This window comes from Psammomys obesus, unplaced genomic scaffold (assembly GCF_907164565.1).
Source record: "Psammomys obesus unplaced genomic scaffold, mPsaObe1.curated_primary_1811, whole genome shotgun sequence".
NCBI lineage: Eukaryota > Metazoa > Chordata > Mammalia > Rodentia > Muridae > Psammomys > Psammomys obesus.
This window is the reverse complement of record NW_026596152.1, coordinates 9,572,081-9,598,021: the sequence shown is the minus strand read 5'-3', so window position 1 is coordinate 9,598,021 and position 25,941 is coordinate 9,572,081. Positions and strand designations below refer to the sequence as shown.

Sequence of the window (25,941 nt, the reverse complement as noted above, 5' to 3'; positions counted from 1 at the left end):
TTCCCAGTGACAGCACGGCCTGGGATCACACTAACCATAGCATCTCCAAGCATCCAGCAGAACTGAGCCCAGGGCCACAACAGGGGACACATACCTTAGACTTCACTTGACAAGAGCCTGCTCTAGGCCCTCTCAACTGGGTCAGGAGAATAAATATGAAAAAGTGGCCCTTCTAGAAGCTCAGAGTCTCCCAGAAACACCCCACCCTCTCCTACTTTAATTTGATCTGTGTTAAGATGGGCTAAAATTAGGAAAAAAAAAAAAAAAAGGTGTACAGGGAGCAATTGTGTCAGGGAGACGGGGGCCCAGTGGCTCTAGGATAAGGTGGCATTTTCTCTAAGTGTAGCGGCTGAACCTTGCCTCACAGGAAGAGCAGACAGAAAGAGAGCCACCCTGGGCAGAAAGGAAGCAAAGGCCAAGGGGACAGTGGTATGCCCTGAAATGATGCACAATCTAAGGTTATCAGGAATTAGAAGAGGGTTCCCATACAGTGGCTGTAGATCTGGCAAGGCTGGGTAGGGTAGGGTGGCAGTGATGAAGAATATTGAACTTGTTTTTTACCCCCGCCTGTTCCAACTTAGTACTAGGACACCAAGTAGGCCACCACTTTCAGCAAGTTCTTTCTTCTAGTTGGGAAAGAGCCTCAACTGGGGCCTCAGGTAGCAATGGGACCCAACAAAAATCGTTCTTCTTTGATTTTACTGCTTTTACTTATTATTATTTTGTGTGAGTGGTCATAAATAAAACCAGGGCTTTGAACTTGATAGGTAAGCACTGTAAGACTTATTAGTGTCTACCTCTACTCTTCTAAATTATTATAATTTATTATTGATATGTGTGTGTGCATGCATAGGCCCACACACGCATGAGCTTGTGCCTGTGTGTGTTTGTTAGCACAGATGTGCACAGCAAGCATGTGAAGGTCAGAGAACGAATCAAGGGAATTAGTTTTCCTACCATGGGATCCAGGGATTGAACTCATGTCATCAGGTTCTGTGGTGAGCAACTCTGAGCCTGCCTTTTTATTATTTTAATGTTATTTTAAATAATGCCACATGAAGAAAATAAAAGTCCTTTGTAAGTAAATTTTCCCAAATTAAAAAAAAAAAAAATGAGGCTGAGCATGGTGATACATACTTTTAATCCCAGCACTTGGGAGGCAAAAGCAAATCTCCACAAATTCAGAGCCAGCCTGGTCTCTATAGAGAGTCCCAGGCCAGCCAGACATACACTGTAAGAACCTGTCTCAAAAAACAAAAACAAAGAATCAGTGTAGAAAAATATATGCATAGGTAGCTCATAAACAAGGGGAGCTCTGAAAATGTCCCTAAGGATGAAGGGAAACTCTCAGACAATGCCTGGGAGGACAGGGAAGGGAGAGAGAATAAATCAGGGGCTTATTCTGGGGCCCCATGGGCTAGAAGGACCTAGCAGGAAGGAGAGGTCATTTCATCTTCACTTCTATGGAGAAAGTTCTAGAGCATAATATGTGGGTCCGGTTTCTGATGCCAATAACACAATATTATAGACTGGTTGCATTATAAAGAAGTTTGTTATAGCTCATAATTCTAGCAGTCGAAGGTCAGTAGGCTACCTCTAGTTCCAGCCTTTTGCAGGCAAGGATCCCAGGGAAGAACAGGATAGTCACATGCAAGGAACAGGAAAAGCCTGTATATCAATGTGCATCTCTTCTGGTCTCTCCCACTTCTTATGAATACCCCAGGGTTCAGTCATGAACTCCATCTTATCTAACCCTAAACACCTCCTAAAGGTGCCCCTTCCAAACAACAATTAGAGTAAATTTCCCCCAGCTTAATACCTCATAATAGGGACTGAACATTAACCCATGAAGCCTTGGGAGGGATACATAACAACTGCATTCAAACCATAGCAGAAGGTGCCTCTAGATTCTGGAGCCCGACTGAGCCAGGTACTGTCTTTAGCATGGGCCAGATCTCAGAAAGGGATGTCCAAGCTTTAACAGAGATGTCAGAGATGGTGTTCTATTAGACAGTGTGGCTCCAGAACCACTACATACATCAGACCAGTGGGCAAATACATGGCACCCATGCTGCAGAGGATAGGAAGTGAACAGGCATTCTGGGATTCGGTGGGTCAGAGGTTAATTCACAACAGCTTTTGGGGGGTGCAATGTAGCCATGTCTATCAGAGTATGAAATGCTCCCAGAGTCTCACATAGAGCCTAAACAAGAGAAAATTTAAAAGGTACAGAGGTATGTTGATTCAGGACTCAAAGCCACCGCCTAGCAGAAGGTGAATGTCTGTATAACTGAATATCTAGTCTGTAGATTGCCATGCACATAGTGGATCTAAACAAGCTGCCATGACAAGATCTCAAAAAACATGTAATATCATGGCAAGTACAGGCTATAAAATGATGCCTACATGGGCTTCAATTTATATAAAAGGAACCTCAGGGGTAAATGACCATTTGATAAGTAGCTGCCAGGCATTACCTGCTGGAGTACAGTGAAATGGGTAATGGACTTACTCATGAGGCTCCTATATGGTCTAACTTTTTTAAAAACGAGAATGGGTTTATGTCATATGACATTTGTATGTCATGTAAACTGAACACAGGACAAACAAAGTGCTTTGAAATGTCTAGCAGGCTTAAAAGGCCATAGCACTGAGCCAGGAATCATATCATAACCAGCACCCTGAGTTAAAGTTTAAGTCTTTAAAGACTTACAGCTGAAGATATCTAGAAATGTTCTCTCACACAGGAACATCAGTCAGTGATTTCAGTAAAAAACTGAAGCACATCTTTTTTCCTCCGCCAAACTGTCTTATCCCTCTCTAGTCAACTTCTGCTTATCTTTCAACACTAGGCCCAAGCCCCTCAGGAATGTTCCTCCCTCCACACCACCCTCACTAGACTAACCACCTTTCCTGAGCCTCCCATTGGCCTTTTCTATCACAGACTCACCCTGGACACTGAAATAATGTGCTTCTGAAAATCTCTCAGTGCAAACTCCTAAACTCAGCCCCAAGCAAGGCACTCAGGGTCCTGTGACAAAGGCTTGTCCCTCATCCTGTTCCCCTGGGTACCTGCTTGACTGGGTATCCAGGGCTAGGAGCTGCCCCACAGGAGGCATGAAATCACTGAAAGTTAAGATTTTCAGTGCTACCAACCTAACTAAGTGCTGTAATTTCTGCTCTGTCACATAACCACAAATGATCTCACAAGTCTCTTAGTTCTGTCTTGCTTCTAAATCTACAACACCAGCTGGCTAGCATCTATTTCAAGAAAACAGGTTTTTGTCACAGCCACCATACAATACCATCCCAGGAAATACGGAATGCTGCAAGACAAAACTTTTTGCCAATGGTTCTGATGCTCTGCCCTCGTCCAGATACACATCCTTAATTTTGGTTCTATGTAGGTGTTTCATACTATACCCCTACAGGTATGTAAACAGCCCTCACACTCATTAACACAGCTATTATCAACAAAACCAGAAAAAAAACAATGTCAGAGAAGGCGTGAAGAAATAGGAGACCCCTTGGGCACTTTTGGTATAAACTGAAAACAGAATGGCTGCTTTGGAAAACAGTATAGAGGCGCCCCAAGAAATTAATAGTTGGCTGGCAAGCTAGGCATGTTAGCACATATTTCTAATCCCAGCACTTGGGAGGCAGAGGCAGGCAGATCTCTGAGTTCAAGGCTAGGCTAGTCTCCACAGAGCGTTCCAGGACAGCCAGGGTTATGCAGACTTGAAAAACAAAAAAAAAAAAAAAAAAAAGCAAAAAAATGGCTGGTAGGTCTTAATGTATAAATAGCTAGCGATGTTCAATATTTGAAAAATTAATTCTAATTTTAAATGCATACATCTTAAAATGTAAAATATAAATGCCTGGTGGAACCTGCGAGAGAACACGGTTAAACTGAGGGGATAAGAACCTGCATAAACCTTAGAGGGAAACCCTTTCATTTCCTGGAGACGGGATGTTTTCACAACTCTCGGAACACAGCTAATCACGGGAGCCCCCTAAAGCCTGCGATGTGCCAAGAGGTAATAAAGAAGCTGTTCTTCACCCCAAGATGTCCTGTGTTCTTACATGCTGACTTGAAACTCAAGTGCTTCAGTGCCAAGGCAGTCAGCTATTTTTCCTAACTAGCAATAGCATTAATATTTTCCACGATATTTGGGTTTAAGCTCACGCACTTAGAACAAGTTCTGCTGCGCTCTCTACTGCTTATTCAGAAACTGCTGTCTCTTCTCTAAGTGTTGTCATACGTCACTCACACAATTAGTACCTCAGGATAACATCAGGTACCTTATTCTACTTGCCAAATGTGATCTGGGTCTAAGATGTTGATAATTCCTGGGGGGGGGGAATAAAATGTTAAATTTTTGTTTAAAAAAAAAAAAGAAATTACACATGTATGTGGTACTCATGCAGACCAGTAGGCACACAGGCGCGCACACACACACACACACATACACACACACACAGATTTTTAAAAGTTAAAAAGAAATTAAAAGTTAGAGAAAAATAAAAGTTGGCTTACCATTTTACCCAGCAATTCTATTTCTGGCTATGTACCCAAAGGCATCAAAAGCAACAATTCAAATAGATGTGCGATGGATAGTTTTACATCAAACTGACACAAGCTAAAGTCATCTCTGAGAAGACGGAACCTCAATTAAGAAACTGCCTCCCCTCTCAAGAAATAAGTCAATCATTTTCTCTTCTGTTAAAAAGTGAAAGGTAAAAAAGCGATATTTTATTTGGTCCTACAAGCAAATGTAAATATGTATCAAAATAATAATAACAATAATAAATAATTAATTTTTAAAATTAAAAGCAAATGCCTCCCTAACATCAGACTGTAGGCAAGCATGTAAGGTATTTTCTTAATTACTGATTAATGGGGAAGAGCTGGAACCATTTGGGTGGTGCCATTTCTGGACTAGTAATCCTGGGTTCTATAAGGAAACGGGCCCAAGCCAGGTGTGGTGACACATGCCTGTAATCCCAGAACTCAGGGAGGCAGAGGCAGGCAGATCTCTGTGGGTTTGAGGCCAGCCTGGTCTACAAAGTCTAGGACAGCCAAGGCTACACAGAGAAACCCTGTCTCAAAGAAAACAGGCCAAGCAAACTAGAGGAAGCAATCCCGTAAGCAGCACCCCTGCATGTCCTCTGACATGCTCTGACCAGCTCTTGCCTCCAGGTTCCTTCCCTGTTTGAGAACCTGCCCTGACTTCCTTTAATGATGAACTACAATGTGAAAATATAAGCCAAACCAGCCTTTCCCCCCCCCCCCACCAACTTGGTTTTGGTCATGGTGTTTCATCACAGCAACAATAATCCTAACTAAGACAAGATATTTGTGCACCCCTATTCATAATGGTACTAACTCAAAATAGTCAAAAGGCATAATTAGCCCATGTCCATCCATAGGTAAGTTATTACAGAATGTAGTCTGTCCATAAAATGGAATATTATTCAGCATTCAAAAAGAAGGGAAAAAAATGGCTGTGGTAGCACACAATTTTAATCCCAGAACTCAGAGACAGAGGCAGGAGGATCTCTATGAGTTTGAGGCCAGCCTGGTCTACAAAGAGTTCCAGGATAGCCAGGGATACACGGTGAGTCCTTGTCTCAAAAACAAAAACAAAAACAAAACAAAACTGACATGTACTCTAACACGGATGAGCCCTGAAGATATAACAAGTGCATTAGGTTGGTTTTAAAAGATAAATACTGTATAGTTTCATTTATATGAGGCTCTTGAGCAGTCAGACTCATAGCCAGAATGTAGAATGATAGTTGCTTGGGAGCATGGGGAAGAGCCAGTGTTTAACGGACACACAATTTCTGCTGGGAAAAATTTGAAAAAGCTTCTGGAAATGAATGGCTGTAATGGCTGTACAGGACATTAAATGTTATTGTACTTACCACCATTGAATTCTATGTTTAAAATGGTTGTGGTGACAATATTATGTTATTTGGATGTATGGTTTGCCAAAATAAAACCACGTCTAGAGAGGTGCTCTGTGCACTGAGTGTGACTCCGTCAAGGAAGACACACTTGATTTTTAACTATCTTTCCAAAAGGTGCTAGAGACAGTCTCCCATGCCACTTTCTCAGCCCTGAGAGAACAGAGGACCACAGTCCCCATAAAGCAGCTGGCTCCTTGGCGGGGAGTCCTCAATTTACCTGGGTCCTGTGCTAGGTAGCATGCATACGGATGGGGCAGAGCAGTCCGCATGGATCTCACTGACCTGCCCCATACACACCTCCACAGGAGGTGAATGACACCAGCAGGCTGTGCCGTGGGCCACACTGGACTTCAATCCTGCTGGGTTATTTGATCCTAAGAAAGTCCCAAGAAAGATAAAATTACACAGCCCACTTTTAGGACCACCTCCTTAAAACTTCCAGAGAAAAAGCTGCAAAACAAGAAACAGACTTGGTTCCAAACACATAAGCTGGAGCCTACAACCCACTGAGCACCACAATGAAGGACAGCCAGCTTCCTGCAATACTTCAATACCCAAAGGAATAAACATGCCTCCTCTCCCCCTCCCACCAGTGCACCAGTGAGGGTAAATCCCTAGTCCTTCCCTCTGGCCTATTTTTCACAGAGAAGATAGGGAGAGGCCACTCTCAACACTATTCCAGAACTAAAGGCTAATGACCACACTTAAATATTTACCAAATACATATAAAGAGCCTTATCACTGCAGATTAGGATTTTTTGTCAGCATAAGACCCTAAATAGACCTAGAAGGAGTTACGGATCTAAACTTCAAGTGAGTGAGACCTACACGGGAGCCATAACATGCTATGCACAACCAGGGAGAGCCCGGGAATGGCAGCATGCTTGCAAGGGAAGAGACAGAAGGGAGCCCAGTGGGTGAGGGCCTCCTACAGCAGGCTCGGTTTATAAGTGGTTCAGAAGATGGGAGCCCCGGGAGGTTTCCAGCAGGTCTGTCCCACATATGGGGCACACAATATAGAAAGGGAACGAGAACAGAGAAGGAAGCCAGCTAAGAGCAACTGGTCAGGCAGATCAGGGCTAGACTAAGCCAGAGAAGGTCAAAACCAAGATGAAAGAAATGTTAAGGGCACTCTAAAGACAAACAAACAAACAGCAACAGCAAAGCCTGCAGATAAGAGGCACCCTAATTCAGCACGATTCTCGCCCTCCTCACCTCCCTTCTTCTGACATTGCTCACCCCTGGAGCAATCTGTCTTGTGTGTACATGAAACTGAAACGAATGCATCCCGTGGACATCTTTTTAGAAACGTGCCATTACAAGTGACATTTTCAGGTGTCAGAGTTAGTCTTGTCTGCTGGCGGATCGAATGTGCTCAGCTGGCAAGAGAGAAGACTGTGACACCAACAATTATAGAAACAAACTCAACCTAGAGTCTGGAAATCAAACTGTTCTTTCCAGCACATTCAGCAGACAATATGGTGGGCCCCTGGCAGAGGGCCCTTGCTTCTCAGCCATAGCAGCTCAGGGAAACTGGAAGGAAGCCAAACTTCATGACCTTTCAGGGTAGCAGGTGGTGGAAATATCACACAGGTATAGGATTTCTCAGGGCCAGAAGACAGCAGAAAACCTCATCAGAGTATCACTAGGATGAAGCACAAAACAGCACACACCACGTGACTCCATTTAACTATACTTCCAGACAGGCAACACTCACCTAAGGGACAGACAAGGCCAGTGCCTGCCTCTGTAGGCGTGCTGACAGGAAGCCTGCCTGGAAAGGGGCACGACAAAAATAATAATAATAATAATAATAACTTTCTTGAATGAAGTTGATACTCTGTGTCTTGGCAGGGTGTAAACTACAAAACTCATGCAGTTGTCAAGATTGCAACAACTAAGATTTGTATATTGCATTGCCTGTTAGAAAATCATACCTAAGACCCTCTCTGGGAAAAAAAAAAAAAAAAGGAAACCATATCTCAATGAAAATGTCAGAAAGAAAATATACAATATTTATTATACACATAACATACACAGATCAATTTATTATACACACAGGCATAGATAAACGTACGAAGTATATGAATATGTGCATGCACATATAAACTGGATTCTTAAGAGTACTCCTACGGAGGGATAAAAGTCTCAAGACAAACTAAAAGCCACTTTTTATGTTATAAAATTTGTTCCTGGAGTTGAAGAGCTGGGAATGAGTCTGAAGAACCTGTTGTTCAAATATCTAACAAGTAGGACATGACCTGCCCAAAGTCACACAGCAAAGGCGTGACAGGTGCTGGCCAATCCCACACTTCCCAGGTCCCAGTCTGAGGTGTAGTTTGAAATGAGTGCCAGAAAAAGCCAATAAAACAGAAGCTAAAGGTGATTTGGGGACCGAATTCATTTAAGCCACCAAACCTGGGGATAAGCTGTTCTTCCTACCAACCAGTCTAAATCAGGAGATTAACTTTCAAACAGTAAAATGTATTTACCTCCATGAGGGTGAGTCAAGGGCCCCTGTACTAAATGGCATCTGGATACTACCTCATTGAGCTTCTCTACCATAAAAATAGCCAATGAGTGACAAGAACTGTGGGTAAACAGAAAGCCCTGTGGGTGTCATAAAACCGACTCAGTGTGGGACCATGGGAAGGCTCCTACCATGGCATGAGAAACACGTACTGCCTTTGTTCAGATCCCTGGCACAGTCTGGAGTGGTGTCTTTTGTTTTGCACTTTCTTTGCGGGAGGGTGTTTTGTTTTGTTTTGTTTTGTTTTGTTTTGTTTTCTGAGACAGGGCCTCACTGTGTAGCGCTGGTTGCTCCTTAGGTAGACCAGGCTGTGCCCTGAACTCATAAAAATCTGACAGCCTCTACCTTCCAAGGACTGGTATTAAAGGCATGTGAAGCCATGCCCAGCCTGGAAAAGATGACTGGTAGTAGGGGACCCTGCGACCCTGAGACAGCAGGACAGCTAATCACCACAAAGACCAAGGCAGGTTTAGAAGGCTGGGACTTTCAGTCCATAACAACCCCACCCCACTCAAAGGCTGCAGCTCTAAAGCCGAGCAAGCCAGGGGGAATAATGTGCACTCAACCACAGCTACCCTGCTGACGCCTCCACAGACCCCTAAGTGATGGGCTGTGAGAGCACAGACTGGAATGTGCAGGGATCCTGAGAGATGGTAGGCACAGCAAGGCAGAGAAGCCTCGTAGTCTTCCTCCTTTTCTTGGACTATGGGCTGTTCCACTTGGCTGTTCATGGGGTGAATCCTTTACATCAGTGGGAGTAGAATGTGCTGAGTTCTATAAGCTGTTATGGCAAACTATCGAACAGAAGGAAGGTGTTGTAAGAGATCCTAACTCGCAGCTGGCTCCTCGGAAGCACAGAGGGAGTTACCAAGGCTCACTCGTGTATGAGGCGGTACAGTCGTGCAGGAATCAACCCCTCCCAGTGGGGTCTGCACCCACTCCAAGCAGTGTTAAAACCAAACAGAATTATAGGACTCCCAGTTGGTATCGGGGGAAATTCCACATTTTGTTGTCAGAAGTATTTGTGAGGGTAAAAAACAGCAAAGGCCTCCCCTCTCTGGGCCTGTTCCCTACACAAATGAGAGTTAGGCCAAGGGAAGCTAGGGCTCTTTTATCTGGAACCTTGTGATTCTGAGTTGCTGGTTTAGGAATTTCCAAAGTTGGGGGTGGAGGGGTGGTTCAGTGGTTAAGATCATTTGCTCTCGTAGGACATACATAGTACTCAACCACCTGCAACTCCAGGTCCAGAACATTAAAGTCCTCATCTGACCTCTGCAGGCTCCAGGCATGCCTGTGAAACACACACACATGCATATATATACACATACACAGGCAAAACACTCATATACATTTTAAAAAAAAGAATCTTAAAAAAGAAAATTTTCAGAAGTTTCTGAGTCTCTCTGGAAAGCACTAACAAATTCAGCATTCAGACTCCCCAGGAACAATTTCCAAGGCCACAGTTCTTTATTTTGACTAATGATCAGCCAGAATGATATGATTTCTCTCTGGAGGAACAGAAAGAAAAAAAAAAAGGCCTCAATAGTATTGCTAGTACACATCCCTGTTCTTGTCACCAGCTCTCAAAGATTCACAGCCCAATTTTCGGAGATGAAATCTTTCTCTCAAGCTGGGTGTGCTGGCTCACACTTACAATCTCAGCACTCCTGGGTCTTAGGCAAAGAGATTGTGTTAGTCGAAGGCCAACCTGAGCTACAGTGAGTTCCAGACTAGTCTAGGCTACAGTGAGTTATTCTCTATTGCACTTAATTTAAAAATAAAACCCCAAAGAGAATTTTTAACATACCACCCACTTCACTAGTGGTTGAAACAGCAGATGGCACCTGTGTGAAAAGTCAGGCTTGCACTGCTGTGTCTGCCTAAGTTCCTTCCCTCAATCATCCACAACCACAGTTCCTTGGCAAATTCAGAGAGCAGACCCCACAACCTTGGAGCCTCAGGGAGGCTCATCAGAAAGCTTGTGGGAGGGAGGCTTACTCATAGAGTCCTATGCGAAGAAAAGGGTGATTCACTAACGGCGCAAGAACCTATCTAGATTAAGACACTTTTCCTAGATTTCCAGCCATGGAAGTCATGAAGATAGCCATCCAACTCAACTGACAGAGAATCACTGAGCTATGCAGTTTAGGAGTCAGGGGCACAGAGTTTGGGGTCCTAGGTCAAGTCTCTACTCTGGCACAGGCCTACCCTCTCTGGGCCTGTTTCCCCTACACAAATGACAGGCCAAAGAAGGCTAGGGCTCTTTTATCTGGAACCCTGTGATTCTCTGAGTTTCTGGTTTAGGACCTTCAGGATGGTTCTTCAGTTCTAAGCCTAGGATCCTTAGGCAATAAAACATGAGTCATGCCAGTCTCTGCTACTTAGGTAGCTAGTTTGAGAGGGTCACTTGAGCCCAGGGTTTGGAAGTCACCCTGAGTAACATATCAAGTCCACGTCTCTTAAAAACAAACAATAACTATGTATATGAATGATAATACCTACCTACAATTTTGTGAGAATTAAAGGAAATTACATTTGTGAGGTATTCAGCCAGACAATAGCTGAGGACATAGCTCCATGGCACAGTTTCTATCAGCAAAATTAAAAAAAAAAAAAAAGCACTTCTTTGGAGACAGGAGGTACTGGGGGTAGAAAAGTTGAAGCAGAGAAGCGTAGCAGGGAGATGGGGAAAAAGAGAGAAGTAGAAAAGAGTCAACCTACTAAATACAAAAGCCACAAGAAAATCTGATAATTAAAAAATAAAGTTTGAGCTGGGCATGGTGGTGCATGTCTGTAATCCCAGCACTCAGGAGGCAAGAGGTAGGTGGATCTTTGTGATTTTGAGGCTAGCCTGGTCTACAAAGTGAGTCCAGGACAGACAAGGCTACAGAGAAACCCTGCCTCGAAAAACCTAAATAAATAAATAAAGTTTAAAGCTTGGTGTGACAGTGCACACTTTTAGGCCTAACCCTGAGACAGAGACAGGCAAATGCTAAGATCGCCCAGCCACTGCGGCCAAAATGGGGAGTACCAAGTTCAGCGAGAGAACTTGTCTCAAAAAATAAGGTGGCTGGACTAGTAAGACGGCTCAGCAGGTAAGGGTGCTTGCTGCTCCCAAGTCTGATGACCTGAGTCCAACCCCCAGGACTCACATGGCAGAAAAGGAGAACCAGCTCCCACAACCTATTTCCAACCTTTCCACGTGTGCAATGGTGCATGCACTCACACACTTCTACATATAATAAACAAATGTAATAAAAAATAAGGTGGAAAGTACTAGAGGAAGCCACCAGAGATTCACCTTTAGCCTCATGTGCAAGCATGGGCAAGCATATCCCCCCTAAACATACACACATATAAATCACACACAAAATAAATATCTAAATATAAACAGGATTCTCTTACATGGATGGATAAAGCCATTTTAGAAGCCATAACGTTATTAAATAAAAATCCCAGTGGTGGGCTGGACTACTTCCCTGAAAGTTGTTGGACAAGGAGGTCTCAGAGGCCTCCCAACCAATTCTGGCTATTGCCACTGCTATTGGTTACCAGAACTATATAATAAAATCCTATTGCTGAAGGCACCAGATGAGTTTGTGGCAGAGCATAAAGTAACCAAGGCAGAACTGAACTAAAAGCGTCTTCCCTGACGGCTAGCTTTTCAAGTACCAGAATGTGCTATGCAGGCTAAGTGAGGTGGAGAATTGTTACCAATAATTGTCTTACTCAACTATGGACCCAGAATACTACACTACTAACCTTCCAGCAGGAGATACCCACTGGTACAATAGTACTATGGCTGTTACAGGGGAAATGAACCGTTTTCTGATTAGACTAAAGTCTGTTCCACAAGAGGAAAGCCAAAAGCCTGTGGATACCAAGGCACAGGCCCTATTGGTGAAACTCTTGTTTTGTTACAGAGACATGATATGCCAGTCAAATTGCCTTCTAACTACTTGACTTTTTTTTTCTGACTACTTAACATTTATCACTACTGATTAATGCTCTGGTCAGAGAAGCTTCACTCTGCAGTGGGCTACAGTTATTTCAAAGACTCCTAACTGGTCAGAGTGCTGAAAATAAGTGATTGTTGAACATTCATATAATGATAAGAGCGTTCCTATGTATAGGATATCTATACCCTCCTCTCCAAGTCTCAGAGGACCTCAAGGATGAAGGAACAGCAAGATCTTAAGAGCTAAAGAATGGGGTACAGTACTGTCTAATACTGTCTTCCAGGTATGATATGGCTATTGCACACTTTTTAAAAAAATTTATTTCATGAGAGAGAGAGCTCCTGAATGTGCATACAGTTGCCATGGCATGTATGTGGAGGTTAAAGGACAACTTGCAGCAGTTAGTTCTGTATTTCCATCGTGCGGTCCCGAGGACTGAACCCACGCTGTCATATTCGGTGTCACTCGCCTTTACCTTCTCTTAAAGTCACAGCAGCTGTGATTACCTATAAAAGACTGGACCCAGCAACATTCTACCATGAAAGTGGAGGGACTCAGGATGCCTGCTCCTCCCTGGGAGTTTACGGGGGAGGGGCTCACCAGGTCCCATCCCTTTTTGAGTAATTATAGGCAGTAAAAGGTTGTTGGAAGAGGAAGAGACTGTTTTCAGGGGTGCAGACACAAGTAAGTTACCTATGCTTTATTAAGTAACCTAATTAAACTCAATGGTTCACAGAAACAAAAACACCACAAAAGTAAAAGGGAGGCCAACTGGGAAGAGCGAAGCAAAGAGTGCTAGCAAAACAAGAGGACAATGGGGAGTAAATACAATCAAAATACATTACCTACTGTATGACACATCATAAAGAAACCTGTTGATATGAATATCTAACACACACGAAAAAAAAAAAAAAACCTGGGCATGGTGACACAGGCCTGTAAACCCAGCGCTTGGCAGAGGCAGGTGGATCTCTGTGAGTTCCTAGTCTACATAGTTCTAGGCCAGCCAGGGCTAAAATGAGACCTTGTCCCAGACCCCAAAACAGGGAAAAGGAACTTTTACTTTTTTAAAAAGGTACTTAACCCAGAATCTGGAGAGGAGTCAAGCTAGTTCTCATAACACCAAGTGTTTTACCCTTAGACTGAACTGAAAAAAATCAGAGCATGGCACCAAAGACAAAAGCAGCGACAGACAGAGAAACTGGAATGAAAATCTGTTCTCTGAAGGACAGTGGTAGAAAAGTGGAAAGGCATCCTACAGAGTGGGGCAAACATTTGCTGCTTGGGAGTAATACGCAGACTACACAGAAAACTCCTAAACTGAACAAAATCAACAACTCAAAAATTAGGTAAAGAACTTGAGCAGTTATTTCTCCAAGAGGAAGACAATAGGACATGCAAAGATGTTCAGCATCATCAACCATTAGGGAAACATATCAAAACCACAATTAGAGGCCAGGGATATAGCTCAATGTCAGAGCAACTGCCTTGCATTTATGAGGCCTTATGTTCAACTATTCACAGCACTGTAAAAAGTAAAAAGAAAAAGAAAGAAGGAAGGAAGGAAGGAAGGAAGGAAGGAAGGAAGGAAGGAAGGAAGGAAGGAAGGAAGGAAGGAAGGGGAAAGAACAAAGACTGCAATGAGAGAGCACGCCTCACCCAGTCACTGGCATTATAAAGGAAAGCAACAAAACTGAGAAACAGTTGTTGAGAAAGACATGGGGCTGAGTTTGCGCTCTGCTGGCGGAGGTGAAGTGCCGCAAGAACTAGAAGTGGGGCTGGGGGTGCAGCTCAGTGATAAGGCACTCACCTGGCACATGTTCAGTCCTGAGTCCAATGTCCCCAGCACCATCACAAGTTAAAGGTAGAAATGAATTACCATGTGACCTAGCAATTTCACCTCTGGGTATATAGCCAAACAAATTTAAAACAAAGACATGAACAGATACTTGCATACTCATGTTCATAGTAGCATTATTAACAACAGCCAAGAAGCAGAAGTAACTTGAATGTCCGACAGAGGATGCACAGATAAAAATAGTATGCACACACAATGGAATATAACAAAGCCTTTAAAAGGAAAGAAGATTTGACATGCTCTAGCACATGAACCTCTAAGAAACCATGCCAAGTGAAACAGACACAAAAGGACAAATCCTGGAATGCTCTTCAGATGAAAGTCCTAGAGAGTTAAGGTTATAGTGTCTGAAGCAGAATGGCAGTGGCCGGTACTGGGGAGGAAGCCCAGGAGACGGTCTTTCAGATTTGTGAAATAAAGTGGTCAGTGATGGATGGTGGTGACACTCCCCTGAGCACCAGTACCACTCTACCGTATAATGGTTAGAGGTGGGACTAAGGAACAACTCAGTCATGTAAGGATCTAAGCCTGATCCCTTTAGCCCCAGCACTCAAGAGGCAGAGGCAGACAGATCTCTGAGCTACAAGCCAGCCTTGTCTACATAGTGAGTTCTAGGCCTGCCAGAGCCACACAGTGAAACACTGTTTTAAAGAGAGAGAGAGAGAAAGAAAGAAGCACTGTGGAAGCCAGTCTAGCCTAATTTGTGAGTTTCAAACCAATGAGAGACCTCGCCAGTCCTGAGGATGACTCCTGAGGTTGTCCTCTGGTCTCCATACACAAACACATGCATAAAAATAGTGTCACATGCATATAAATTGTGTTATACGCACTTTACCAAGATGTTTTAAAAACAGAAAATGACTGGACACAGTCATAAAACAGTAGTCCAAAAGGTGCATGAGAAAAACTGGGCTACGATAATGCATTTTGCTTTTCTACTGGCAGTAACAGCACAGTTGGAAGGTAGAGTTGTGCCACAAACACGAGGAGGCTCTCAGAGGGCTGCTTGAAGATGGAGGTGGCAGGCTTGATGTTCAGATGGAGAATATCAAAGAGAATCTTTTGTCAGGAGAAAGGAACATTAAATAGGGGCCAACTCTGAAACTAGCTTGTATGAATCCTCTTTTCTAAACATAGTAAGGGCCAGAGAGATGGCTCAGTGGGTAAAGGCACTTTGCACAACGGCCTGAGGACCAAAGACCAATTCCTGGATCCCACAAGATGACAAGAGAGAACTGACTCCCAGGCATTGTCCTCTGGCCTCTACCTAAGCACTCTGGCTCACACGCAACCACACTCATACACACACATACATAAGATAAATTTTAAAAATTTAAACCAAGTGGGGGCATAGCTAGAGAGGAAGTTCAGCAGTTAAGATCACCTACTCGTCTTCCGGAGGACATGGGTTTGGTTCCCAGCATCTGTAACTTCAGTTCCAGGGATCTGATGAGCCTTCTGCCTCCCCTGGACACTGCATGCACAGGCATATATGCAAGCAAAACACACTCCCTACACACACATAAAAATAAATAATAAAATCTAAAAATAAAAAATAAAAAGTCAAGCTGGCCCAACACCCCAAACTTGAATGCTATTACATACTTCCAGACTACTGGGTCAGTCAAAATGTTCTAGTTGATTTATCTGCCAAGCCAAGATTTATCAACATCCCTCATGTGATACTCTTCAAAGGACTGCATTTATCCCTCCCTCTCTCTGAGAATCCCAAATCTAAAGTCAAAAGGTACTAACTAAGCACAGGAAACATGCTGAGAGGCTATAAGATGTTGCTTTCTGAGGAGTAAAACAAAGATAAAAATAGGAAAAATCTCAAGGAATTTGTAAGAAAGTTTATTCTTGTTTGGAAATTGTATTCTCTTTTGAATTTTTCTGTTTTTCCTATTTTCTTTATGGTTTTTCAAAAGGACAGTTATATGAGAATGTGCACTGCCCCAAATGTGCCCCAGGTCATGGCTCTCCCAGGGACCCTGCTCTTGCACAATTAAAAGGCAGAAGAGAAATAGCCTCTAGCCCACCTGTGTCTTTCCAGCCTGCTGTTTTATAACTTGTCCAGGCAATGAAGGGTAAATCTCAGAACCCCAGATTTTGTCCCAGTCCCACTGACCTGTCCTTTTCACCTCTAATGGAGGTTCATGGGAGTGTCTCTACCCCTGATCTTGAAGTAGCTAATTTCCTAGTAGACCCAGCTTTTTCATTCTGCACAGGTGGGGCTTTGATGCTAAGAGAGAATGATCTTTCTGTAACTGCCCAGGGCAGCTCCTGGATGCAGGGTGCTGGGTTTAGACTCCAACTCTAGCCATGTGACTCTAAGTAGGTTAACACATCTTTGTGCTGCCTTGATGGTTCCCATCTGCAAATCAGAGATAACAGTATCTCTTTATACCACTGCTGTGAAAATTAAATGATTTTAAGATGCAAGAAGCCATTTAAATGTTTAGCTACTCTTATTAATATTTCCTCTTCTCCTTTATTCTCTTACTTCATTAACCTGTCCAATCTTACCCAATCACCTTCTGCGAAATATGATCTAGGGACCTGTCCAAGTTCCTTGTTTGACTGAACGACCTTGGCTGGACATGTTCAGGTGAGCAATATAAAGCCACTGACTGTCCTAGTAAATGAACTGGAAATAATCAAATAATCACCCTCGAAAGATAGTCCCCCAAAGTCCATTCTTATTGTCTGAAGAAAGATTAAAAAAAAAAAAAAAAAAGATGAAAAGAAGCCAAACATTCCATCCACAGCAACTGTTCTCGAAGTGTGCTGGTGAGAGCGGCAGCATGTGTAGGGAGCTGATTAGAAATGCACAGTTCTAGAGCCTGCCTCAGAGACTCTGCATGGGGCCCAGCATTCCAGCCTAGCAGGCCTTCCTGGTTCGGATGCTGATGAATGATGCGTTCTGAGCCAAGAAGTGGCATGGGGAAGTGCCAAGTGAACACTAACCAGGAGCGATTTCAAGCTTCACTCTGCCGCTGGCCTGCTCAAGTCTCTTGTTTCCCAGAGCCTGGACTTTTCTTTAGGTCAAACATAAATGATGAGACTCAAATAATTCCATGTTCTGAGGCTTCGATGATATTCTGTGCAGTCTGCATATTGCTATTGCTTGGGAATTTTAAGTCTCACAGTGAGACACTGTGAGCTCCTTTCAGTCTCCTCTCCTGCATCTTACACGATTGATTGTAAGGACTAAAGAAAATGATAAAGTCAAAGGGCTTTGCACAACTGCCAACTGTTACAACACTCAGAGGGACAACTAATTATCCTTGGTATACATAGCCAGGCCAGACTTCATCATCTCCCATTCACAGGACACTGGGAAGTACTTCATGGCCAACACCACCCCATCTCCAAACACAAACGCTGTGACTGATCATCTGTGGCTGACGTAATTTGTGGGGGGGGGGGATGATCTTTAAATTGAAATGAATATCTGAAAACATTTCTAGCCAAAGCAAGGGAAATGGGCGGGCATCTGCAGAACACCATGGACCTGACCTGGGGAACTCCTGATACCTGGCATTCAACTTCACCCAACCCTGAGCAATAGAAGGTGGACATTATGCAGCCATACCTTGAATCCATTTAACTTCCACATTTCTTAGGCTCCAAACTAAGTCAAGTCATGAGTAGCTTCCAGAACAAAAGATCCACACATGAAATGCACAAGGAGCTATAGCAGACTGTTTTGCGCAAGGGACAGACTTAGTATTGAACCAAACAGCGCCACATTAGAAGTCTTCAATAATTTTTCCTCCAGTCACTCCAGCCCAGGACATGTATAGTATAGTGAGGATGTTTTCTCTCCTAATGGCTCCTTTATTTATTATTTGCACATTCACACTTGCCTAGCACTTGTAATGCCCTGAGTCCAAGCATAACCCCACAAATACCTGTATTCCTGAGGCCTGGGACTTACAGGTGCTCAAAAATGACCAAGGCACTTATGTACGAGGCATGCGCAGCTAATAGTACTTAATGGGTGGGAATATAACGTCTAGAAATTAAAAGTTGAAGCCAATTAATGAAAATCACATTTAGCACTGACTTCAAACCCTGGCACAGAAACAGCCATCTTGATACTGCCCACCCAGAGCAGGCCCTCCTCTTGTCATCCAGCCCTACCAAACACATTCCCCACAGCCACCTCCCTCTTCCACTCAGTCTGCTGATCAGATAAACCCACATCCTCTCCTTTCTCCCTGCTCACTCAGTTGTCCCCAAGGGCCACCATAGCCTCCTCCCGGCCTGCAGAGTGCCTTAGACCGAGAGGACACACCCACCCCTGTCCACCACCCTCTTCTGATATCTTTTTTAACTCCTACATCTCGTTTTCAGTCCTAGGAAGCTCTAGGTTTTTCCCCAACCTAAACCCCAGGACCAGAGACCCTGGCTCTCTCATCTACTGGGAAGCGTTCATTTCACTCCTCAGAGCCTCAGTTTCCTCATCTCTAAAGTAGGTAGGACAACTTATCACAAAACAGCTGAAAAAAATCAAATGATCCTCAGAGAACTGCTTTTAGCTACTGTTTTAAATATCTATTTTTATTTTATGCGCACGTGTGTGCACCTGAGTGCATGTATGTGTACCACAAGCATGCATGAAGCCCGTGGAGATGAGAAGAGGACGTTGGGTACCCTGGAATTAGAATTACAGGCAATTGTGAGCCACCATCTGGGCACTGGTATCTGATCCTGGGTCATCTTCAAGAACAATAGGTGCTCTTGACCTCTGAGCCATCTCTCCAGCCCTGCAGCTGCTATTACATCTGTTTTAGAGATTTATCTACTTATTATTTTTATGTGTATGGGTGTTTGCCTACACATATGTCTGCGTTATCACAGGCATGCTTGCTCACAGTCCACAGAGCCAGAAGTCTCAGAGTTCTTGAGACTGGAATTAACAGATGGCTGTAAGCTGCCATGCAGGTGCTAGAAATCAAACCTGGATCCTCAGAAAAAGCAGCCAGTACTTTTAATTGCTGACCCATCTCTCCAGTCCCTCAGCTGCTATTTTAAGCATTAGTGGTTGCTATTTCTGTATACCCTCTTCCCATACTTTTTGTTGCTGCTGATGGTTGGGATAAAGGGTCTTATGTAACCCACGATAGTCTCAAACTCTCCATGCAGCTGAGGCTGGCCTTGAACTCCTGATCTTCCTGGCTCCACCTCCTCCTAGGATTACTAGCATGCACCACCATTCCCAGCATAAGTACCTACTTTTTAAAAATCACAGTACCAAAACCCACCTTTACTCTTTGCCACAATACTATAGAATATCCATTAAAATTTCAACCTGTCAATTTATCATTTTTATAAACTAAAATGACTAAGGCCAACCTGCTGACTATTGGCTATCTAGCAACAGGGACTCTTCATCATCTCCATGATCAAATTTCTTTTTCTTAATATTTATTTGTTTATTATATGTGTGTGTGCTTGCCTGTATGTATACATATGTACCACATGCATGCCACAAAGGAAAAAAATGGTGTCAGATCCCCCGTAACTCCAGTTAAAGATGGCCGTGAGCTGCCTTGTGAACTTATTAGCACTGCAAGAACAACAAGTGCTATTTTAAGAACCATCTTCCAGTGGGGCACGGTGCCACACTCCTTTAATCCCAGCATGTGGGAGGCAGAGGCAGGAGGATCTCTGTGAGTTTAGGTCAGCCTGGTCTACAAAGTGAGTCCAGGACAGCCAAGGCTACACAGAGAAACCCTGTCTCAGAAAAACAACAACAAACAAACAAGCACACAAACAAACAAAAGAACCATCTATCCAGTCCCTCAAATATCTTTTATAAGCAATAGTGCATCTAAACCAGACCATAAACCAGTCATATCACATAGCCTCTGCTGACAGAAAGCCCAAGTCTGACTTAATTATTCTGTTATGAACAGAAAGAGGGCTCAATTCACTGAGACTCTACAGTGTTCTAGAGAAGATACCAAGTGCTGGTAGACATCATTCCCTTCAAGAACTCTAAAAAAGGTTTCTCCTCATTCTTCCCTCCTTTTCTCTCAATCACTCTCAGGCTTAGAAGGCTTACACAATCTTCTGAGGTGCCAAGCCAAGGTCATTCAACTCAGGGCACATCTAACACATTTACTTATTTATGTCCATTCAAATACCCCTACATCCCTTATATCTCTGTAGGTACAGGGAATGCACGTGGTGTACAGGTGTACATGAAGGCAAAACAAACACATAAAATTGAAATATATTTCAATTATACAACATACACACTATATATATATATACATACATATATGTATATATATATATATATGTATGTGTGTGAGAGAGAGAGAGAGAGAGAGAGAGAGAGAGAGAGAGAGCTTTCTACATTCTGCCCTTCCATCCTCTAACCCCACAAGACCATCAAGTTCACTGGCTTGAACTCAACACTGGCTTGAGAAGTGAGTTTGGGCTACAGTAAAAGAACACTTGAAGATAAGGGCAAAACAGAAAAGGAAATGAGTAAGAAGAAAGGAGAGTGAGACTTGGAAGAGACAGTCAGGGCTGGAGCGATGACTCAGTGGTTAAGAGCACTTGCTGCTCAGTCATGAGAACCGGAGCTTGGATCCCAGCACCCACATCAGCCAGATCACAAATGCCTGTAACTTTCCTCCAAAGGATCCAATGCCCTCTTCTTCCTCCACAGGCACCCACATACACATGTGTATATACACTCATGAAGACACACGCACATACATACATAAATAAAATAAAGCCTCTTCAAAAAGAGAGGGGAGGCTGGAGGGGTGGGTGATTCTGTGGTTAAGAGCCCTGGTGCTCTTCCAGAGGACCCCGGCTTGATTCCCAGCACCCACATGGCAGCTCACAACTGCCTGTAACTCCAGTTCCGGGGGATCTGACACCCTCTTCTGGCCTCTGTGGGCACAAGGACTGCAAGTGGTATACAGACATACATGAAGGCAAAACAAACACGTGAAATTGAAATACTTCATATTCAAGTATATACATACATAACACACATATCTACACACATATGTATATATGGAGAGAGAGAGAGACAGAGACAGAGAGAGAGAGAGACTCAAGTGGACATCAGAGAACAAAGTGTCATACAAGTGGGAAAAGACTTTCAGGTCCCAGTATCCATAATCACTTAAAAAATACACTGTTATCTAAAAGTAACAAAATGCCCCTAAATATCAATTAACCAACAAAAGAAGCCTCCGTTAGTTCACAGACCCTCCGAAGACAGAAAAGTAGGCCATAAATTCATATGCAAAGTAGAAAATATGCAAATCTCTACTGCCAGAACTGGTCAGACCCACAACGACCGTACAGATTCCAGTTCATAAAAGATAATTTCAACCAACCTGCAGACCCAGCTTTAATTTTTAAAAATTTTATGTATGTGGGTGTTTTTGTTTGCCTGCCTTGTTTGTGCACCATTTACATGCCACGTATATAAAAGATGCCAGAAGAGGGCAACCAATCCCCTGGGACTGAAGTTACAGCTGGCTGTGAGCCTGACTGCGGGTGCTGGGAACGGAACCTGAATCCACAGCCAGCCAGCGCTCTTAAACACTGAGCCAGCTCTCCAACCCCAAGGCAGTTTTAAAAGAAACTAATCAGCACTTTTGACTGATTCATTGGCATGAGCTCCTGCCTTGGGTGAAAGGCCAAATTGCTTGTTTATTATTTATTACTTGCAGTGCTGGAGATCAAATCTAGGATTTTGTGTGTGCTAAGCTAATGCTCTACCATTGAACTATGCTCCAGCGCGCAAGTGGCTTTTTCAGTACGGAAACTTCACAGTGGCCACATTCTTATATCTTTGCCTGTGCTCTTCCTCGTTCGGCATGGGGCCCATTTCTAGCTCCTTATAGTACTGACAGGTGGTCTGCGTACTTTGCTACCATTTAACATAATATAATTGAAGAACAAGAGTCGATGTAAGGAGACACTGAATATCAACAAAGAAGATGAAAAACTTCAGAAAGTGAGAAGTCCCACGGCAGCTTATCTCAAAACGCCTCGTGTGAGAGACAAGAAGACGTCAAAACATAAAGGGCACAAGGTCAAGAGGAGAGTCCCTGGCAAAGTCACTGGAGTTCAAGTTTCCGGGTTCCAGTGGAGTGCTTATCAAAAGGCAGCGCGGCCTCCCTTCTTTCCTAGGAGGCTCTGTAGCTGTGCCATCCCCCTGCCATGACAGTCACCTTCCCGGAGCGCCTCCCCCATTCCAGTCCCTCCTACAGCCTGGCGAGTTGCAGCTCAAATTAGAAGTCGTGCAGCATGGGGCATTTTCTGGGCAGGTGCCCAGCCTCAGAACCATTGGTACCAACGAGCAGGGACAAGGATGGAAGAAAGAAGCGACATCCCACAAAGGCTCTGGGAAACAGAGGCCCTGGGAGCAGATGACATCTCCCAATACCCAAGGGTAAGAAGACCAGCGTGGACACTACTTCTGGGGAAAGACTTGAAAAGCTGGGCCCTGATGGGCATGGATGCAGAGAGCCTCTCCAAGTCCAAGTTGCACCTCAGGGGAGCGAGGTGGCACCAGCGTCAGGCAGAGGCCTCGTGACAAGGATGCCCAGTCCACCTTTGAGATGACACGGCTTATTGGCAGAAGCCCAACCCACACGTGAGGTGCTACCGGTGCCGGCAGGAGGCCCCCCGGACCTCACCAGCCCGGCCAGCCGCTCTGTGGCTCACTCGACGCCTGCCCCACGCGCGGCCTTACCCAGACACTGCCCTACGGGGGTGCTGAACGGATTGCCCAGCAGGAACTCCATCTCGGCGGGCCTCGTTCCGGCCCGGACGCCTGTGTGCCACGGCTCTCCGCTGCCCGCGCCGCGCTCTGCCCTGACTGACACTTGCCCCCGCCCCACCCTCGGGAGCGCCGAGCGCCGGCCTGACCTCGCCCTCCGAGTACATTTCTATTGGGCAGCGTCTACCCAGCCCGCCTCCGATTGGACGGCACGCCACTCTCGGTGAAGTCCCACCCACCCCGCGGCGTCCGATTGGGCAACGGTGCAAGCTAAGTCACCGGGGTCCCCGTCAGCCGTAGCGGCACCCCCCCCCCCCACAACCCGCCTCCACACGAGTAGCTGTTCTTTTTGATTCATTAGCCTGTTGGTCAGTCTAGAGAATCTCTCCTATGACTGGGTAAAAAGTGTGTCAGTCACTTAAATAGGCGGGCAGAAAGAAAAAAAAAAAAAACGTAACTAGAAGTTGCTGCGCATTGACGGTGCTGATTGGAGAGACGTTTGTTTTCTTCAAGTCTGGTTGGTGTTAGAAGCGTTTCCCCGCCCAAAAATACGGTCACGTGACACACCAACTTTCACCCAGGATATTTATTGCCTGACTTCCTCTTAGCAACCAAGCGGCGGTGCTTGGCTCCCCGGCAACCAAGCGAAGCATCTATTGCAAAGAGAGGTAAGAAGCAAGAGTCTGGGCTCCAGAACGACTCCAAGAGCAGAGGCTGCATGACTGAAGTCTGTCCTGTAACTCTTCTCTGAGGACTCTGATCTGGCCCTTCTCATCTGTAAAATGAGAACACATGTCATTTTACACTTGTACTGAGACTCTACCCGGCCCTTGAAGAAGAAAATCTCGTATTGATTCTTCAGCCAGCAAAAGCAAGTAGGAAGAGGGTCCATCTGCCAGTTTTCTGGCTTGCTCTGTTTCACAGACAGGGAGGTGCCCCATCCACTGATAACTCCTTCTAGAACTTGGCTGTTACATCTATCCTCCTGATGTGCAGCAAGTTACTTCAGCCGGTGCTGTATGAGTGCTTGGGAGGAGAATACAGATGCCAGTGTTCTAGATCAGTCTCTGTCGGGAATTCACTCTGTGACTGAAATTGGACACACTTTGCTTGCTCAAGCCTCGCTTTCTATCCGGGAAGTAAGGGCACTAAGATACCCTTCTTTTTTTTTTAATAGCTCCCAGAGCTGACATGTAATTAAATAAGTTGTGTGCACGGAGAGTAAAAAGTACTCAGTCAGCATTTGCTTTTATTCTCCTACTTTTGTGGCCCATAGGGTCTATATAGTGTTTCAGGTCCAGTGGAGCCATGTTGTTGTTTCCCAGGAAAACGTGGGTGGTTTGTTGTTTTGTTTTGTTTTGTTTTGTTTTGTTTTGTTTTGTTTTACCCCTGCACAGAGGCTACCTGGTTGATTTGTAGGTAAAGCTTTCTGCTGCTTCTCCACATCCTACCGCTGGTCTTCACCAAGGACACTATCATCAGGCAAGTCAAACTGGCTGATATAATTTGGATAAATTATTGATACAATCCCCATAAGGGATGGTTCTTTGGGCCTTGTCCTATAGGGGAAAAACTGTCATAAACATGAGCTGTGACAGTGGCTTGTTCCTAGTATGCTGCTTACAAGAGTCATGTTTAGGAAAATGGGTTCTGCATTAGACAAGAGGCCATGGCTTTTGGAAAATCGGCATATTGGTCAGTCTACAAAAGCCTTACTGTTACAAAGATCCCTATTATGTGCTTTCATAGTTCTGCACATCCACTAACTTGTCAATGTTTGTAGGTAAATGTTGAGATTATTTATTTAATTCAAGTATGAAACAGAAAGCAGGCCATATCCCTTCAGTATTCTTTTTCTAGGTTGGCTGTAGAGAGCTGCTGTAAGCTTGTACCTCTCCCAAAGTCTCTTTCCCTTCTTACAGCTGTGAGCAGGTCTTGCTCTCCTTGATACCTGGGTCAAGACAAACTTGAATTACAACTTTAGTCTCCTGTCTAGGCCACCCACCATGCCAGGGGTCAAATAGGCTAGGTCAGGCCAGGTCACATGGTATGGAACTAAGAGCCACCACTGCTACCCACCCCCTCCCCCCCAAAAAAACCCTGTATGAGTCAGAAACTCCCTTTGTTCTCTGGATCTGAGGGAGCTAATGGAATTGAAAGGTTTGTCTTTCTTCTGGGCACATAGACCCTGATGCCACCTCCTCTAGGGCTCTCCCACTTCAAGGCTCCTCATCGGTGTCCATGAACTTTTAACTCTTCTGCCAAAGTTCTTCTGGAGGGCAATTTACTTCAGCTTCCATTTCTATTAAGCTCTCCCCACTACTCCTCTTTCTAACATTTGTGTCAATCATTACCTTGGGCATAACCTTCCAAGCTAGATTCTGTCTCATACTGGGGATGATTAGTACTACACAGAAACTAAGTTCCTGGAGACCCCCATATTACAACCACTCTGGTCACTCCTTCCTTCCTTTACTTCCTTTGGCGCAGTGTCTCTGTGTAGCTTTAGCTGACATGGAACATACTAGGTAGACCAAGCCAGCCCCCAAACTCATAGAGCTCTGCCTGCATCTGGGATTAAAGGCATTCACCACTGCTCCCGGCTCTCCTCACCCCTTTTGTAATTCCTGCCACAACAGCTATAATGAGCTTTTTAAAAACTACCACGTGATCCATCTCTACCTTAGAAGCCTAAGAGTGCCCCAGCTATTATAGGGTAGAAATGCAAAACAGACCCTTTCTGCTTTCTTGCTTGGGGTCCTCACTGTGCTCTTCCCCCTTCATACTTTCTTTTCTTTTCATCCTTCAAACAGTATCTTCCATTGCCAGGCCAACTGTTCCTACTATGTGCTTT

General features: G+C 44.4%; 2 protein-coding genes across 5 annotated transcripts in view; one reads left to right on the top strand and one right to left on the bottom strand.

The window, feature by feature from the left end:
- Positions 1–23,209, bottom strand: part of Tom1l2 (target of myb1 like 2 membrane trafficking protein) — a 122,555-nt gene extending 99,346 nt beyond the window's left edge. For all 4 annotated transcript variants that reach the window (XM_055593941.1, XM_055593942.1, XM_055593943.1 and 1 more), the window contains exon 1: positions 23,061–23,209. In XM_055593941.1, the coding sequence (XP_055449916.1) occupies positions 23,061–23,112 (52 nt within the window). In that variant the 5' untranslated portion in view covers positions 23,113–23,209. The remainder of the gene's footprint in view (positions 1–23,060) is intronic.
- Positions 23,210–23,540: 331 nt separating this feature from the next.
- The window catches only part of Drc3 (dynein regulatory complex subunit 3), a 44,244-nt gene continuing 41,843 nt past the window's right edge, over positions 23,541–25,941 (top strand). The window contains exons 1-2 of the mRNA XM_055593961.1: positions 23,541–23,755; positions 24,507–24,569. The gene's annotated coding sequence lies outside the window, so the exon portion shown is untranslated. The remainder of the gene's footprint in view (positions 23,756–24,506; positions 24,570–25,941) is intronic.